The sequence below is a fragment of the Chrysochloris asiatica genome, unplaced genomic scaffold, assembly GCF_000296735.1.
Source record: "Chrysochloris asiatica unplaced genomic scaffold, ChrAsi1.0 scaffold00106, whole genome shotgun sequence".
NCBI lineage: Eukaryota > Metazoa > Chordata > Mammalia > Afrosoricida > Chrysochloridae > Chrysochloris > Chrysochloris asiatica.
The window spans coordinates 5,401,453-5,416,596 of NW_006408624.1; the positions used below are offsets into that span (position 1 = coordinate 5,401,453).

Sequence of the window (15,144 nt, forward strand, 5' to 3'; positions counted from 1 at the left end):
TTTTCACATGGTGATGTTCAAGGATGGAAGTTTCTTCCCCGTGGTCTGGAGAGAGGGTGAGTATACACACACGTGTACATGTACGTGTAGTTACACGTTTGGACATGGACTTGTCTATGTATGTGTGTGTGTCTATGTATGTTTGTTTATCTGACATGGAGTGGAGCTTGCACACATATGTATGTGTGTATGCATGGTGTGTGTACAAGTACATGTTGCCCCACTGGCACAGTAAAGCTTTCATCACATAGAGCAGTTCTGGACTCTTTCTGCATGGGCCTGGAGGCTGCACATGGTCACTAGGTGGGCCCTGAAGATGTGACTGGCCCCACTGTCCCTTGATCCTGCTGCTGTTGCTGCCCCTTGCGTCTCCGGGAGCCAGCGCCAGCCTCCTTGCTCTCCTTCCTGTTCAGGTTCCTGTTGGCGTTCTCCCGCCGGCCCTGGCCTCCCTTCCTCCTCTTCTGCCCTGCAACCTCAACAGAAGGAAGAATCAACAAAGGATGCCCTACCGAAAGCAGGGAGGCCCTGGGCATGGCCAAGGGCCCTAGGAGGGGTTTGAGGAGGAAACTGGGAGGGGCAGAGAGGCAGCCTGGAGATACTCCTTTAGACAGTCAGGGTCACCTCAAGACTTCTCTGACCAGCAGCCACTTCTAAGGATACTGCAGCCTGAGTTTTGAGAGGGAAATCTTGAGAACCTTTTTACCCTACACCTCTCAAATGCACATCAGAATTCTCCTCTCTCTCATGTCGTCCTCAAAGCTTGATCTCAGGAGTTCAGTGCAGCTCTCAGGACAAACCCCATTGCTCCACCCTTTACCAGACTCGGCCATCTGGGGCCAGGAAAGGAACCATAACCACCTCATTGCCTACTGCAGGCTGTGCGGCCTTGGTCAAGTCAGTACACCTCTCCTGCACCCCATCTACTCTCCAAGGGCCCTTCTAGCTTTATCTCTGTGGACTCAGAAAAACGGAGAGCTGGGGAGGCATTGACCACAAAGGCTGTCAGAGTGACACTGCTCTCTGCCAGCACAAGGTACATGACTTGGACAGCAATGGGTCCTGGGTTGGGGTCTCCCCATTGCAGGCCTCTCTCCCATCAAAGGGAGGCCCTGCTCTGAGGCCCTTTTCTGGGCAATATGCGGGAGGCCTGGGTAGTCTGGTACCTATGGCTGGCGCCTCATCCCTGAGCCCTAAGGGGTGGAGGCTGAGGCTCACCTTCAGGACACGGTATCCTCCGCACTGTGCACCTGCGAGTCTCCTTGGTGTCGGAGCAGATGGCATGGTCACCGGCAGGAGCATGGAGCACCCTCCTCGTCCGCTCTTCAGAGCCCCTTCGGAAACCACAGAGCTTCTTCTTCTTGGAGCACAGTCCCCATGGGGACCACTCACTCATTTCACATTGTGCTGGCAGGGAGGGAGGAAAGATGAGGGGGAGAGTATCACATCTCCTCACCTGGCCCAGGGCCGCCTCTTTCCTACCTGCTCTTGGCTTGGGCCTTTAACTGGAGATCTCTTTATCCCCCAAACCAAAAACCAAACCAGTTGCCACTCAGCAAATTCCAAGTCACAGTGACCCCAGGTGTGTTAGTGTAGAACTGTGACCCATAGGGTTTCCATCTATGCCTTTAGAAAGAAGATCACCAGACTTGTCTTCTAAGGTACCTCTGGGTGGGTTGGGACCACCAACCTTTAGCTATTAGTTAAATACTTAGCCTTTTGGGCCACCCAGGGAAAGTCCAGAAAAGCCAGAGAGAAACCCAGGAGGTGATGCTGGGGTGAACTTCCTCCGTACAGTGTCCTGGCCCCAAGTCTCCCTGCCCGACCCACCCCACTTGGGTCCTGGCCCTCTACCCATGATGCCTTGTGCCTTACCAGGACTGCTGCACTCCATGGTGCCGTTGGCAGCTGCGGAGCCCTCGGGACAGGCTGGGTAGCAGCGACCCTTGTGTAAGTACAAGCTCTCCTTACACTTGGTGCAAAAGTTGTGGCTGAAGCAGGCTTCACAGTGCTCAATCTTGCACTCTGAGGAGAGGACCAGATTGGGGCCCTGGATTTAGCCTGGGGTGGGGATTTCCTTTATCCCCAGAGCCCAACAACCCACGATCTTGTACCCACACAGGACAGGACCTGGAGCTCATCAAAACAGAGGAGTCTTGGGGGTAGGGGAGGAAGGGCAGAGGAAGGAGGCCAAAGTGGTCACTCTCGAGGGTGGGCTGAGACATCTGGTCAGTCTACCCTAACCCAAACTTGACCCCAGGCTCTGGAACCTGAGGTGAGGCCCATGGAAGGGGATATTGGAGGGGGAGGGAGGACTGGGGGAGGAAGGAGGAATGTTACAGCATCTTATGATATCCCAGTGGTGAACTGAGGCACACAACAACCCCTTCTACCGCTGAGCATCGACAGCTCAAATCCTGGATCCCAGGCTGCTCAGAGGAGGGGGAGCAATCCCAGGACAAATTCCTCTATCTCTGCAAGACCAAGGTCTAGGAAGCAGCTTGGTTGGGCTCCTGGATCCCTCCCTGTCAGCTCTCACTCCTCCTGGGACGTGGAGGTGGGTGCTGCACACAGCTTGGCTGGAAATAGGTAGGGACTTTCACAATCTCTCCCTTCCCAGACTGGGGGTGGGGCTGCCTTCCTCCCCACTGCTGGCACCTGAAGTCAGTGCTGCCAGTTTCTTAGCACTGCCAGAACTCCCTACTCCAACACCTGAGGACCAAGAGGACAACCCCAGGATCCCCATGCCAGCTTCTCAAGCTCCTCAACCTTCTAGCTTCTGGGGCGTTACTTCTGTGTCACCTTTCTCCCTCCCTGATGCTCTGCTTCCTGGGTTAGGTTATAGGTAAAATAAGAACAAAAGTAAGAAAAGCAGCAACCACCATTTATTGAGTGACAGACACTAGGGGCTGACACCCAGGGGATCAGAGCTAGCACTCCCATTTTAAAGGAAAGGCTTTGAGAGGTTGAGACACAATCATCTAGTGAGTTCAGTGAAAGAGTTGAGATTGGGACCCAAGTCTGTTAGTCTTGGGCCAGTCATTTGGGGAAATTATGTTATTATAATTATGTTATCACTTTTGTCCTGTATCCCTCCAAAGGCTGTTGTGAGGCGCCAGTGATATGAGAGCTGAGACTGCATTCTAAACTCCAGGGCACTGAGCACGTGGGACAGGGTCTTGGTACAGTTCACTTGAGTGTGCTCACTGTATGTCTTCCTGAATGCCACCATTCTGACTACAGAGATGGGGATGGAAAGATGACAGCTTATGTGAGGTGCTGGTGCATGGAGGGGAAACAGGAGCCAAGTGAGCGGACTGGCAGGAGAAGAGGGTTCTTCCATCTCAGGAGCAGACTGAGTAGACAGACCCAAGTCAGTGTGGAGCCTGCAGTGGTTTGTGAGCCGAAATGTCATGAGATTGACTGTGTGTCCCAGATACATCCTTCTAGTTGCAGTGTGGAGGGTGGGTCAAAGGGAACCTGATGGGAGTTTGGTGACAAGTGATCAGGCAGTGCTCCAGGAAAAAGGTGAAAGGAGCCTGGTGACACAGTGGCAGTGAGGACGGAAAGGAGATGCACTAGAAACAAACCAGGATTCGGGATCAGGTGGATTGCAGGGGAGAGGTAGGCTCTCAAGTCTGTGACTGGGGTAAGGGAGGGACTTAGACACTGAGAGGAACCTGTGGAAATACAGGTAAGCATGGATTTGGAGGGAAGAGATGGGGTTCTGAAATGGGCATACTGGGTTGGAACTGAGGAGCTGTCTGGGCCAGGAGCTGGATACCTGAATCAGGAGCTCAGGCTGCATGCATAGGGAGCTCAACATCCCCTCTCCTCTTCCCACAGATACCAACAACTCAAAGCACCCACCCCAGGACCCAGAGCCCCCACACACTTCCCTAGCCCTGTCCACACTCACTGATGCACTTGTTCAGGTCCGGATTGCGGGCATCAAAGTATCCAGGCGGGCAGGATGGCAAGCAGATGCCCACCTGGCGGATGTCATTCCTCTCCAGCAGGATAAACAGCTTGGGCGAGCACTTGAGGCAGCCGTTGACCTCAGAACAGAGCTCACAACCCTTGGCACAGGCCTGGTTCCCCTCAGGACTGACTGCAGGATGGAGTAAGGTCAGGAGAAGACCACAGGAGAGACCCCTTCCTTCCCAGGCTCCCACAAGGATGGCAGTGGAGTCGATTGGAGTTTGATTTAACAGCTCTGGCCTTCTCAGAAAGCACAGGCAAAGCCAGCAGTTTTCTGCAAGGCTGGGCTATATACCAATCCAGTGTTCTCTACTAGGAGTCTTGGTATGGTGCAGTGGGTTAGTACGCAGGATTAGAAAGCTGCTTTGATCTGCAAGGTTGGTGCTTCAAGATCACCAGCTGCTCCTCAGAAACCCTATACAGGGTTGCTATGCACTAAACAACAACAATCCTTTATTAAGGAACAGCACATATGTCTGGGACAAGAGCTTCCATGCATCTCACCTGCTGCCCTGGCTTCATGTACAACAGAACCTTACCTTGCCCCACCAGCCCCAGAGCAAGAGGGATTGTGTCCTTCCTGGACCTTCTCCTCTGCTCCCCAGAGGAAGTGAAGTCCAGCTCTCATAGAGAAGGAAACTTTTTCCCACTTGAGAAAGTTTTAAGGATAACAGGGAAAATGTATCAACCTATCTGAGAAAAGGACCACCTATCCAGAAACCATAAGAGGACTGGAATAACAATGTCTAGGGGTCTTGGGGTGGTGCTGTGGGTTAATGCGCTGGACTGCAAAGTTGGTTTGAACAGCAAGGTCGGTGGTTCAAGCTCATCCGTTACTCCTTGGAAGCCTTATACAGGATCACTATGGGTTGGAATGGACTCAATGTCACTTAACAACAATGGACATTTCTGATTATTACAAATGGAGGAGGAAAATACTATTGGCATCTAAAGGGTAGAGAGGCTAGGGATGTTGTTAAACATCCTCTGATACACACAACAAGAATTAGCTGGTCCAAAATGTCAATGGTACTGAGGTTGAGAAATTCTGGTTTAGAAGTATTTCTTGGGGCAATGTCATCTCCAGCTGCAGCATGGAGTTTCAAACCTTTGATCTCATTTGATTTCCTCATTCACTTGTTCAACCAACACTCATCTAGCCCCTCCCGCAGACCAAGTTCAGCATGAGTGCTGGAGACAGAGACAAGGAAGCCCAACCTCTTTGTAGTGCAATTGATCTTCCTGTGGAGTAGACAGATCCACAAACACACAAGTGCTGACAGCTACCAGGCCAAGCAATAGTGGGCCCATAAAAAAAAAAAAAAGAGGAATAGGTTTCATAAAAGAGGTGCCAATTAAGCCAACTCTTGAAGAACTGGTAGAGTTGTGCGTTCTTCCATGGAGATAAAAGGTTCTCTAAGGAGTAGGACCACAGAGATGTAAAACAGCCCAATTCTACAATGCAGGCATTTGGAGGTGAGATGGGGAGGGGAGTGCGAAAGATAAGGTATCCAGATCTTGAAGAGCCTCGTATGTTATGCTAAGGAGCTTGAGGGGCCCCTGGGAGATACAAAGGGTTAAGTTGGCTTAGCTGCTAACTGAAAGGTTGGAGATTTGAAAGGCCTGGTGATTTATTTCCAAAAACATTGTTTAATGAGGAAATTCAAGCCAGAAAGATAGAAGACAGCAAAGAATGGAAAAAAGAAAGGAGAAACACAGCCAAGAGAATCAAAGAAAGATGCTGTATCTTATCATCAAAGCCCAAGCTCCTTTCTTATCTTGATTATACTAATAAATATAATTTATAAGTAAAAATACAGAAACAAAAAACCCTATGGAGTACAGTTCTACTCCGACACACATAGGGTCGCATTGAGTCCGAGTCAACTTGAGGGAGCTTTTAGTCTGATCCTATGCCATAAGAGTGTTCCTTGGGGAGAAGAGCACAAGCAGAGTGTAGGACCCTATCCAGAGAAGCAGCAACACCAGAGATGGAGGCAAAGATGAAGACATGGAGAGAGGGAGCAGCTGAGGACTCTAGACTCATGGAAAGAGAGGGACTGGGTGTTGGCAGCCAGAAGGCAGGCTTGCAGAATATGCCCTTTGGTTGTTTAACTTATTATAATTCCTGAGTGTTTTTGTGTACATCCCCCTCTCAAAAAGTAAAACAAAAAACAGAGGGAATGGAAGCAAATACTGTTGAATGATGATACGTGAAGGGGATTGTAATCATTGCAATGAAACGATGGTGTAAAGCCAGTGTTCTCCCATGTAAACTATCACTCAGTTCATGATAAAAACTTACAAAAGAGTGTTCCTCGGAATATGATTCTCCCAAATCTTAATAGGAGGCTATGGAGACAAAGGGAAAGCCAAACAAATCTAAGCATATTCTTCACCGAAGGGCTTTCTCCCAGCTTTTATGAGGCTTCTGTGCAGAGGAAATATCTAAGAGGGGGACAGAAAACAAAAAGCAAACTTTTTGCTGTCGACTTGATTCTGACTCACAGTAACCATAAGGGACAAAGTAGAACTGTCTTCATGAGGTCAGCTTGAATCGCAAGGTCAGTGGTTCAAAACTCACCAGCTCTTCCTCGGAAACCCTACTATACAGGGTCACTGTGAGTTGAGTTGGAACCAACTCGACGCCACTTAACAACAACCCCACCACCTATATGGACGCAGACTACCATCTCTTTCTCATGTGGAACAGCTGGTGGGTTCGAACTGCCGAAGCTTTTGGTTAGAAGCTGAGCTCTTAACCACTGCACTACCAGGCCTCCCTAGAGGGGAGCAGGACGAGGTGCATTTTCCACAAGATTTTGGTCACAGAGATTTTTTTCTAGGGACAGGTATCCCTCAAAGCTGTTTAGACAACTGAGAGACATTGAAATGTTTTAAGCAGGAGTGAGAACTGGTGGTGGAAAGACCCCTCTGGCAGCAGGGGTAGAGACCCCAGAATAAGGACACGTGAGAGGAAGTTAAGGTGACCTTTCAGTTAAGAAAAGGGGAAAAAAACATTCAACTTAGTAGAAACAGAGCAAAAAACAAAACAGGTTTAAGAGATGCTTCAGAAATACAATCAACTGACCATGTTGATCAACAGGAGAAGTGTGAGATGGGAAGGAGTCTGGATGAGTCCCAGGTTTCTGGCCCGTGGGATGTGCGAAGGGTAGGACAAGTCACTGAAAGAAGCCCATGAGAAGGGAAGAGAGCTGGGAGCAAGAGGAGTGGTTAGGAGCCACTTGTCAACAAGTTGATTCTGACTTGGTGACCCCTATGTTACAGAGTACAACTGCTCCATAGGGCTTTCTTGGCTGCAGTATTTACAGAAGTCAAACACCATGCCTTCCTTCTGCGCTGTCACCGAGTGGTCTCGGACCACCAACTTTTGGGTTAGTAGTCGAGCACAAACTGCATGCACCGCACAGGTGGGTACTCTTATTATCATCCTTATTTTTGCAGAGGCAGGATTGGAGAAACTAACTCCTCGACCAAGGTTTCACAACCAGTGTGTGTTCTAGGTCAAGAGAATAAGGTGTCTGAAGGCCAGCGGTAGGACAGTATGAGGTGATATGGAACGAAAGGATGGCTCAACTGATGATTTTTAAATATTAGAATTCATTTGTATACAATCAGTTTGACAATTTAATTAATAAAGAATTAATATCATTCTTGTTGATTTAGTCACTGTAAAAAAAAAACAAAAAAAAAATTCCAGATGTGATGTTAAAGTTACCAGAGTTCTTGGCAGTACTTTTCTACTTTGGGCCTTTATTCAAATATACTACAAGTTAACAAATTCTTATAGATTTTCAGTTCCACTTCCAATTAAAATCCTCTATTATTCATACTGATTTTACTTAATTCATTGTTGAAATGTTTGTGCCTTAGTTTCAGTAAATGAGGAACATCAGGTACCCACTTTGCAGGTTCTTCATGGAGTCAAGGACATGGGCAGAGGAAGCTGGCCACTTGGGGCTCAGACATTACTAGTTCAGCGTGGATAGATCAGAGAGGGAATGGTCAGAGACAAAGCTGGAGAGGGAATCAGGGTGTTGAGCCTGCATATAGGAGCTTAGACATTATCCTAAAGGCAAGAAGGAATCCTAAGTGGGGGGCAGGGGGTGAGGATGGGGTGGGTGGTGTCTAAAGCAGAAGACAGGATTGAGATCCCATTTTAGAAAGATCACTTTGTAGCATGGAGAATGGATTGTAAAGGAGAGTAAAAGTAGAGGCCAAGAGACTCTTTAGGGGCAGCTGTGGTTGTGGTGGCGGCGGTGGTGGTGGTGTGTTGTGGAATCAATTCCAATTCATAGCAACTCTGAATAGGGTTTCCGAGGCTGTAAATCTTTATGGGAGCAGAAAGCCTCAACTTTCCCCTGCGGACCCTCCAGTAGTTTTGAGGTAACACTATGCTACTAAAACTCCTTAGGGGGCAGCTATAGAATCCTCAATTAGAAGTTGTTACAGATGGAATTATGTCTCATCAAAAGACACAAAGAAGTACTAATCCCTGCACTGATAAACATGACTTTGTTGGGAAATAGGGTCTTGGAAGATATTGATTCTGGCTCATCACAACCCTGCATGACAGAGTTTCCTGTCCTGTTTCCTAGGCTGCAGTTTTTACAGGAGCAGATCACTAGGTCTTGTCTCTCATAAAGAGACTGGTGGGTTCAAACCTCTGACCTTTGATTAGCAGTTGAGTGCTTAACCATTACATCACGAGGGCTCCTTTGGAAGATGTTAAGAGATCAGTTAACATGTTTATCAGAATAGAGTGGGTCCCAATCTCATATGAATGGCATACTGATAAAGGGAAGCAACAGAGAGAAGACAGCCATGTAACATAAGGATGATTTAGGCAGCAGCTGCTAGGAATTCCTGGGGTTACTAGAAGCCCTCACAGCCTTTAGAGAGAGCATAGCCCAGCCATCACCATGATTTTGGACTCTTCACCTCCAGAAGTGTGAGATAAGAAATTTCTGTTCGAACCAATCGCTCAATTTGTGGTATTTTGTTATGGCAGGTTCACAGACGTGAAGGAGTTGAACCAAGAAGTAGTCTGAGAATGAAAAGAAGACCTATGTAAGATACTCAGCAATGAATTGGATGTGGGAGTGAGGGAGAAAGGCATGGACAAGGATGATTTTTGAGGTGTTGGGTTAAATAACAGGGTGGCTCTTCACTGAAAGGGGGACCACAAAATAAGAACAGGTTTGGATGGGGAAAACGACAAGTAACTAAGTATTGAATGTGTTGTGTTTGCGGTTCCCATGGAACATCCAGAATCCTGGGTAGTTAAGAGGTTAACACACCAGCTATTAACCGCAAAGTTGGAGGCTTGATCGCTCAGTGTCACCTTGGAATAAAATCTGGTGATTTTCTTTTGAAAAAACCAGCCTGTAAAACGAAGTCCTACTCTGACACATGTGGGGTCATGGGATTAATTTGAGGGAAACTGGCACTGATTGGTGGGATATCTGAGGAAGTTATTTATTAGGCAGTTGAATATGTGGGTCTGGAAACATCTTGGCTAGAGATTGAGACATGGAGTCCTCAATGTGAAAATAGTGATCAAAATCATAAGGGCCATGAGATGGCCAGAAGGGCAGGCATACGGAGTGACAGAAGAGGAATTAGGCATTTAAGAGAAAGACAGATGAGGAAGCGTCAAGTAAAAGATCAAGAAAGAGGGGCCAGCCAGGAAGGAGCCCCTAAAGAGCATATTACACCATAGCAGAAGCCAAGAAAACAGCACATTCAATGGAGTGAGGGTCAACATGCCCAATATTACTTCTGGATTCCATATGAAAAATTAGCAACCAACAGGTTCAGTGGGGTGGTAGGGTGGAGAGCAGACAGCAGTGGTCAGGGAGTAAAAGGAAAGTGAGGAAGCAGAGAGAGGAGAGCCATCTTACTCAAAGTTTGGAGGGTAGGAGAGATCTTACCATCAGTCAGTAGGAGTTGCCCCAAGTAGTTAACTCTGTAGGAGAAGACATGTGTCCCTAGGAAGAGGGGCTGCTGATAACAGAGCCCTGGGCAACACCTGTGTTGAACAGACCATGAGCCCTATAGTGCTGGGGCAAGGAGGAGCCAAGGCTGGTATGTCCTGATGGAATCTAGGAGACTTGACCATTAGGAAGTGATTAGGTGAGCATGAGAAGGACAGTCTTGATGGAGTGATGAAGATGGGTACCCACCTCAGCAGACTGAGTGAGCCAAAGGGAAGAAGAGGAGGACAGAGAGAGTTAGAGACCACAGAGATAGAAAGGAGAGTGCTGCTGGGAGCTGGAAATGTGATTAAGACATTGAGGCAGCATATATTGATAGAGTGATGATCCCATGGACGGAGAGTCAAGATAGAGTGCCCAGGTGGCTTTGGTTAGAGAGAAGGAACAGAGGCTGGGATCAGACACAGGGACTGAGGGAGCTGAGCTCCATGAGGGATATAGGGATATAGGGAAAGGGAGACTTAGTGATGGGTATTGGTCAGGGCACACTCCAACAAGGAAAGGGAGAGGAACAGGGATGTGCTCAGCTTAGTGAGGCAATGGGTGGGCAGTGAGGGGATGGAGAGCCAGAGCAGAGGGAGGACTCTGTGTGTGTGTGTGGGAGGTTACCATGGAAGATGGGGGCTCAACAATGGTAACGTTAAAAGAGAGGAAGGTGGGTGGGTGCTTGGCAGTGGTACTTAAAGACTCAAATGGAAAAGAATTGATGTTTTTGTTAAGTGCTGTCAAGTCAGTGTTGACATATAGCAATCCTGTCTAGGGTTTCCAAAGAGCAACTGGTAAGTTTGAACCACTGACTTTGTGGTTAGCAGTCCAATGCGTATCCTACAGTGCCATGCCAGGACTCCAAAGGGAAAAATAGAGGTCTGTTTCTTCTATAGGCATTTACTGCCATCTGACTAATGCCCAGATTAGAAGTTGGGGCTGAGAAGGTATAGGCCATCCAGGGATAGAGACGCAGGGCAGGTTAATGGAGTGATAGAAGGCACACCAGGCAGGGACAGCAGCCTGTGCAAAGGCTCTGTGGCACTGAGTGTCCTAAAGTGTCTATGGAATGGAAAACAGGGTCTTGGTTTCACATAGGGCAGTGACATGATCTGACAGTTTAGAAAGCTCACTTGGGCTGCTGTGCTGAGGATGGGAAGGAGTGTAGGACAGGCAACCTTGTAGGAGAAGATGGGTGGTCTATGTGAAGGGGACAGGACCTCTTTCTCAACTTCTTCACAGAACTTTTCACTTAGCTCTGCCCTTTCCAAGCACTCTGCTTCCCTAACCTCAGCCCAACTTTGCGGAGCCAGGAAGGTGGGCTGTGCTCTCCTTGATCCCCCCATCCACTTTCATCCGCAAGGACTTCACTTCTCCTATTTACCCAACTTTCTCATCTTTTTTTTTTTTTTGCTTTTGTCTCTTTCCAGAAACAAAAATATGATGGTGTCAAAACCCTGCCTAAAATCCATCCATGGCTTCCTATCGTTAATAGGATAAGAGCCAACTCCTTTGATTGCCCTAAAAGGTTTTCATGAACTGATCCTACCCAACATCACCACTCCACCACCCTCTAGCAGGAGTCCTGGTGTTGCAATGTAGGATAAGCACTTGACTTCTAACCATGAAGTTGTTGGTTCAAACCTACCATGCACTCTTTGGTCACTTTGTGTCAGAACCGACTTGACAGCACTTAACCATCACACTCTAGCAAAATTGTTTCTCTGGGAACTATTTTACACTTGGTGCCTTTGTTTAAGCTTGGTTTTCTGCTTGGAACATTCTGTCTCCTTCTGAGTCTGGTTAACTCCTTCAAGCCGCAGAATTAAAGTTGCTTCCTCCATGAAAACTTCCCCAATCTACCTTAGGTGGAATCCTGAGCCCCATCCAGAACCTTCTGAGGTGGGATATTCCCACTAGAAAGGACCGGCACACCAGCCTGGAACAGCTAGAGTGACAGAAGATACAGCTTCAAAGAAAGATCATCAGGAAAAACCCCAAACAAAAATGGCAGTATAATTGGCTACTACAACAATAAGCAAGCTGTTTGCCAGGAATCCATCAAGGCAAGCAATCAAGTCCCTTCAGGACAAACCCCCCTTTAAGACAGGAACTCAAAGGGAACACATGAGCAGGCATGCAAGCTTGCTGGTGACCGCATTGGTCTACTGGTGAGTGAGAGAAGGGGAAAGGCAGCAATGAAGAAATGGGCTAATCAACCACATTCCGTAGACTTCCATTGACCTGGAGATGAGAGAGTGAAGAGGAAGGGCTGGTTGGTCCAAAGTGTGGTGAGACCTGGGGACACCTGAGTCCATGGACAAGGACATAACCACAGAGGGCTAGAGCTGAGAGTAAAGAATCCAGCTTATGAAGTAAAGGGGAATACAGAAGAACACCCAAACTTGCAGATAGTACCCATTTGACTTAGCCTCGACAGCTTGATAATCAGAATTCAACTAGAGGAAGATTAAAAAAAAAGAAAATTTGATAAAGGAAATGAGGGTAAATTGCTACAATTTGATGAACTTGACCTATATTCATGGAGGTAGTAACTCAGAATACCAACAGAGAGGGAAAGAGTCTTCACATCAAGTATCAATGCTATCCCCTTTGTATACAGGATAGATAGAGACGGGCAACTTAGACACTGGCTACCTAAAATGAGGGGGCTATAAAGGCATGAAGTGACTAGCTTACAGGGTTTCAAGAGTGAGTTTAGTTTAAGAATGTGTGGGGGAAGACAGAGTCCCGACTGAATAGTTTTCAAATTGTCTAGATGGGTCTGGTAAAAAGAGATGGGGATAAGATTCTTGTCATTCAATAGTGAGTAATTGTTATCATGACTAATTGTGACTTTTACAACTGTAAAGGTAGAAGTTCTGTAACAAAAACAGGGGAGCGGAATGTGGGACCTAATCCAGAGAAGCAGCAACACCGGAGATGGGAGGCAGAGATGGGGACATGGAGAGAGGGAGCAGCTGAGGACTCTAGATTCATGGGAAGAGAGGGACTAAGAGCTGGCAGTCAGGAGGCAGACTTGCAGAATGTGCCCTTTGGTGGTGTAAATTATTATATATGCTTGAGTGTTTTTTTAAAAAAAGAGCTAAAATTAATAGAGAGAAATACTGTTAAATGATGGTATGTGGAGAGGATTATAATCATTGTAATGAAACAAAGTATATATTGGTTGAATGTAAAACTGATGATCTGCCCTGTAAACTTTCACTCAATTCACAATAAAAACTTAAAAAAAAAAAAAGACTTTCCCAATCTTGCCTCCCTGTAAAGTCTACATGGAGTGCTTTTCTCAGGGGTTTTGACATCCTAAGTACTTGAATTCACCTTGTATCTGAACATATGTCTTTCTCCCACGAGAAAAAATTTTTTGGAGACCTGGTATGGTACTGTAGGATAAGCACTGGAGAAAGATGAGGCTTTCTACTCCCGTAAAGATTTACACCCTCGGAAACCCTGTACAGGGTCGCTATGGGTTGGACCCGACTCGATGGCACTTAACAACAACAACAAACTAGCTGTAAGGTTGGTAGAGTTCAATTCCACCAGCTGCTCCTTGGAAACCCTATAGAGGGTCACCATGAGTTGGAACCAACTTGAAGGTGCTTAGCACAAAAGAGATTTGGAGGGCAGAACCTGCCTTATTTCTTCTGCATGGGAGTCCAGTGAAGGACTGCAGCATTACAAAGGGGAGGGGACTCCATCAGCATGTAGGGTAGAGAATGTGGTGAGCCACGTTCAGGGAGCTGGGGTATGTGGATGGAGCTCCATGAGTTTTCAAAAGGTGAGGAGTGGTATTGGATATGGAATGGGGTGGGAATGGATTGGGTTAGGTCAGAGGGAAGGTAAGGAACTTCCTATGCCCTAGAGGAGTAATAACCTTGTTTGGGGGTTGGTATCTAAGTCGAGAGAAACTTTATTTGATCAGAGACCTGAGTTTAGTCATTGGGGCAGGTCCCACATCCTCCTGTTGTTGTTAAGTGCCGTTGAGTCGTTTCCGACCCATAGCGACCCTGTACAGGGTTTCCGAGACTGTAAATCTTTACGGGAGCAGAACACCTCATCTTTCTCCCGCGGAGCGGCTGGTAGTTTCGAACTGCTGGCCTTAAGGTTCGCAGCCCGATTCGTAACCACTATGCTACCAGAGCTCCTTCACATCCTCCTAGGAGATGTACATATGTTCATGGCTTCCTGGAGATCAGAATAGTTTCCTGTATGTTCAACAAGCCCTAGGCATACTTTCTGGAAAGATCCAGTGTTCTCTAACTCAACCGTGAGTTTGGTTGTTGTTACTGTTGAGTTGGTCCCTGACTCACAAGGACCCTATGAATAATGAAACAAACGGTCTGGTTGCAGATTGGACCATTGTAATTTTCAGAAGTAGATCTCCAGGGCTTTTGTCTAGGCTGTCTTTGTCTGGAAGCTCCACTGAAATCTGTTAAACATTACAGGACACGAGCTCCCACTTTCAGGTGGTACCTGCACATAAGGTGCATTGGCTGGGAATTCAACTAGATCTCCAGCATCGAAGGCGAAAATTCTCCCACAGAATCACCCTGATTTTAGACCTTCATTTGTTCTCACTGCTAAGACAGTCTTTTAACTAGTCTATTAGTCTCCTGCCCCCATCCCTTATGGGGATGATTCAAACCACTCAGTACCTCCTTGAGCTCATAGATCAGGGCAGGTCAAGTCCAAGCCCCTCAGCCTGGCAAACAGAATGCTTAATGATCTCCAGCGTCAACTCGTTCAATTTCCCCAAGACCATTCCCTCAGCCCCAGGCAGCTTTCATTATTCTATCCTCTTGGCTTTTTGTTTTAACAGTAGAACACTTCTTTTTGTTTATGGGTTTCTCTCTCTCTCTCTCTTTTTTTGTTTAAGGTTTTTATTGTGGATCAAGTAAAAGTTTACAGGGCAGATCATCAGTTTTACATTCAACAAATTATATACTTCGTTTCATTACAAATGATTATAATCCCCTCTATGTACCATCAGTTAACAATATATTTCTCTCTATTCATTTTAGCTCGTATTTTATTTTTTAAATACTCAAGCTTATATAATAATGTACACCACAAAGGGCACATACTGCAAGTCTGCCTCCTGGCTGCCAGCTCTCAGTCCCTCTCTTTCCATGAATCTAGA

The 15,144-nt window shown here is 47.0% G+C and overlaps 1 protein-coding gene across 1 annotated transcript in view; it reads right to left on the reverse strand.

Moving 5' to 3' along the window:
• Positions 1-299: 299 nt before the first annotated feature.
• The window catches only part of RSPO1 (R-spondin 1), a 28,586-nt gene continuing 13,741 nt past the window's right edge, over positions 300-15,144 (reverse strand). Inside the window, exons 2-5 of the mRNA XM_006867548.1 lie at positions 3,917-4,108; positions 1,873-2,022; positions 1,216-1,404; positions 300-466 (exon numbers count right to left, since the gene is read on the reverse strand). Coding sequence (XP_006867610.1) covers positions 300-466; positions 1,216-1,404; positions 1,873-2,022; positions 3,917-4,108 — 698 coding nt within the window. The remainder of the gene's footprint in view (positions 467-1,215; positions 1,405-1,872; positions 2,023-3,916; positions 4,109-15,144) is intronic.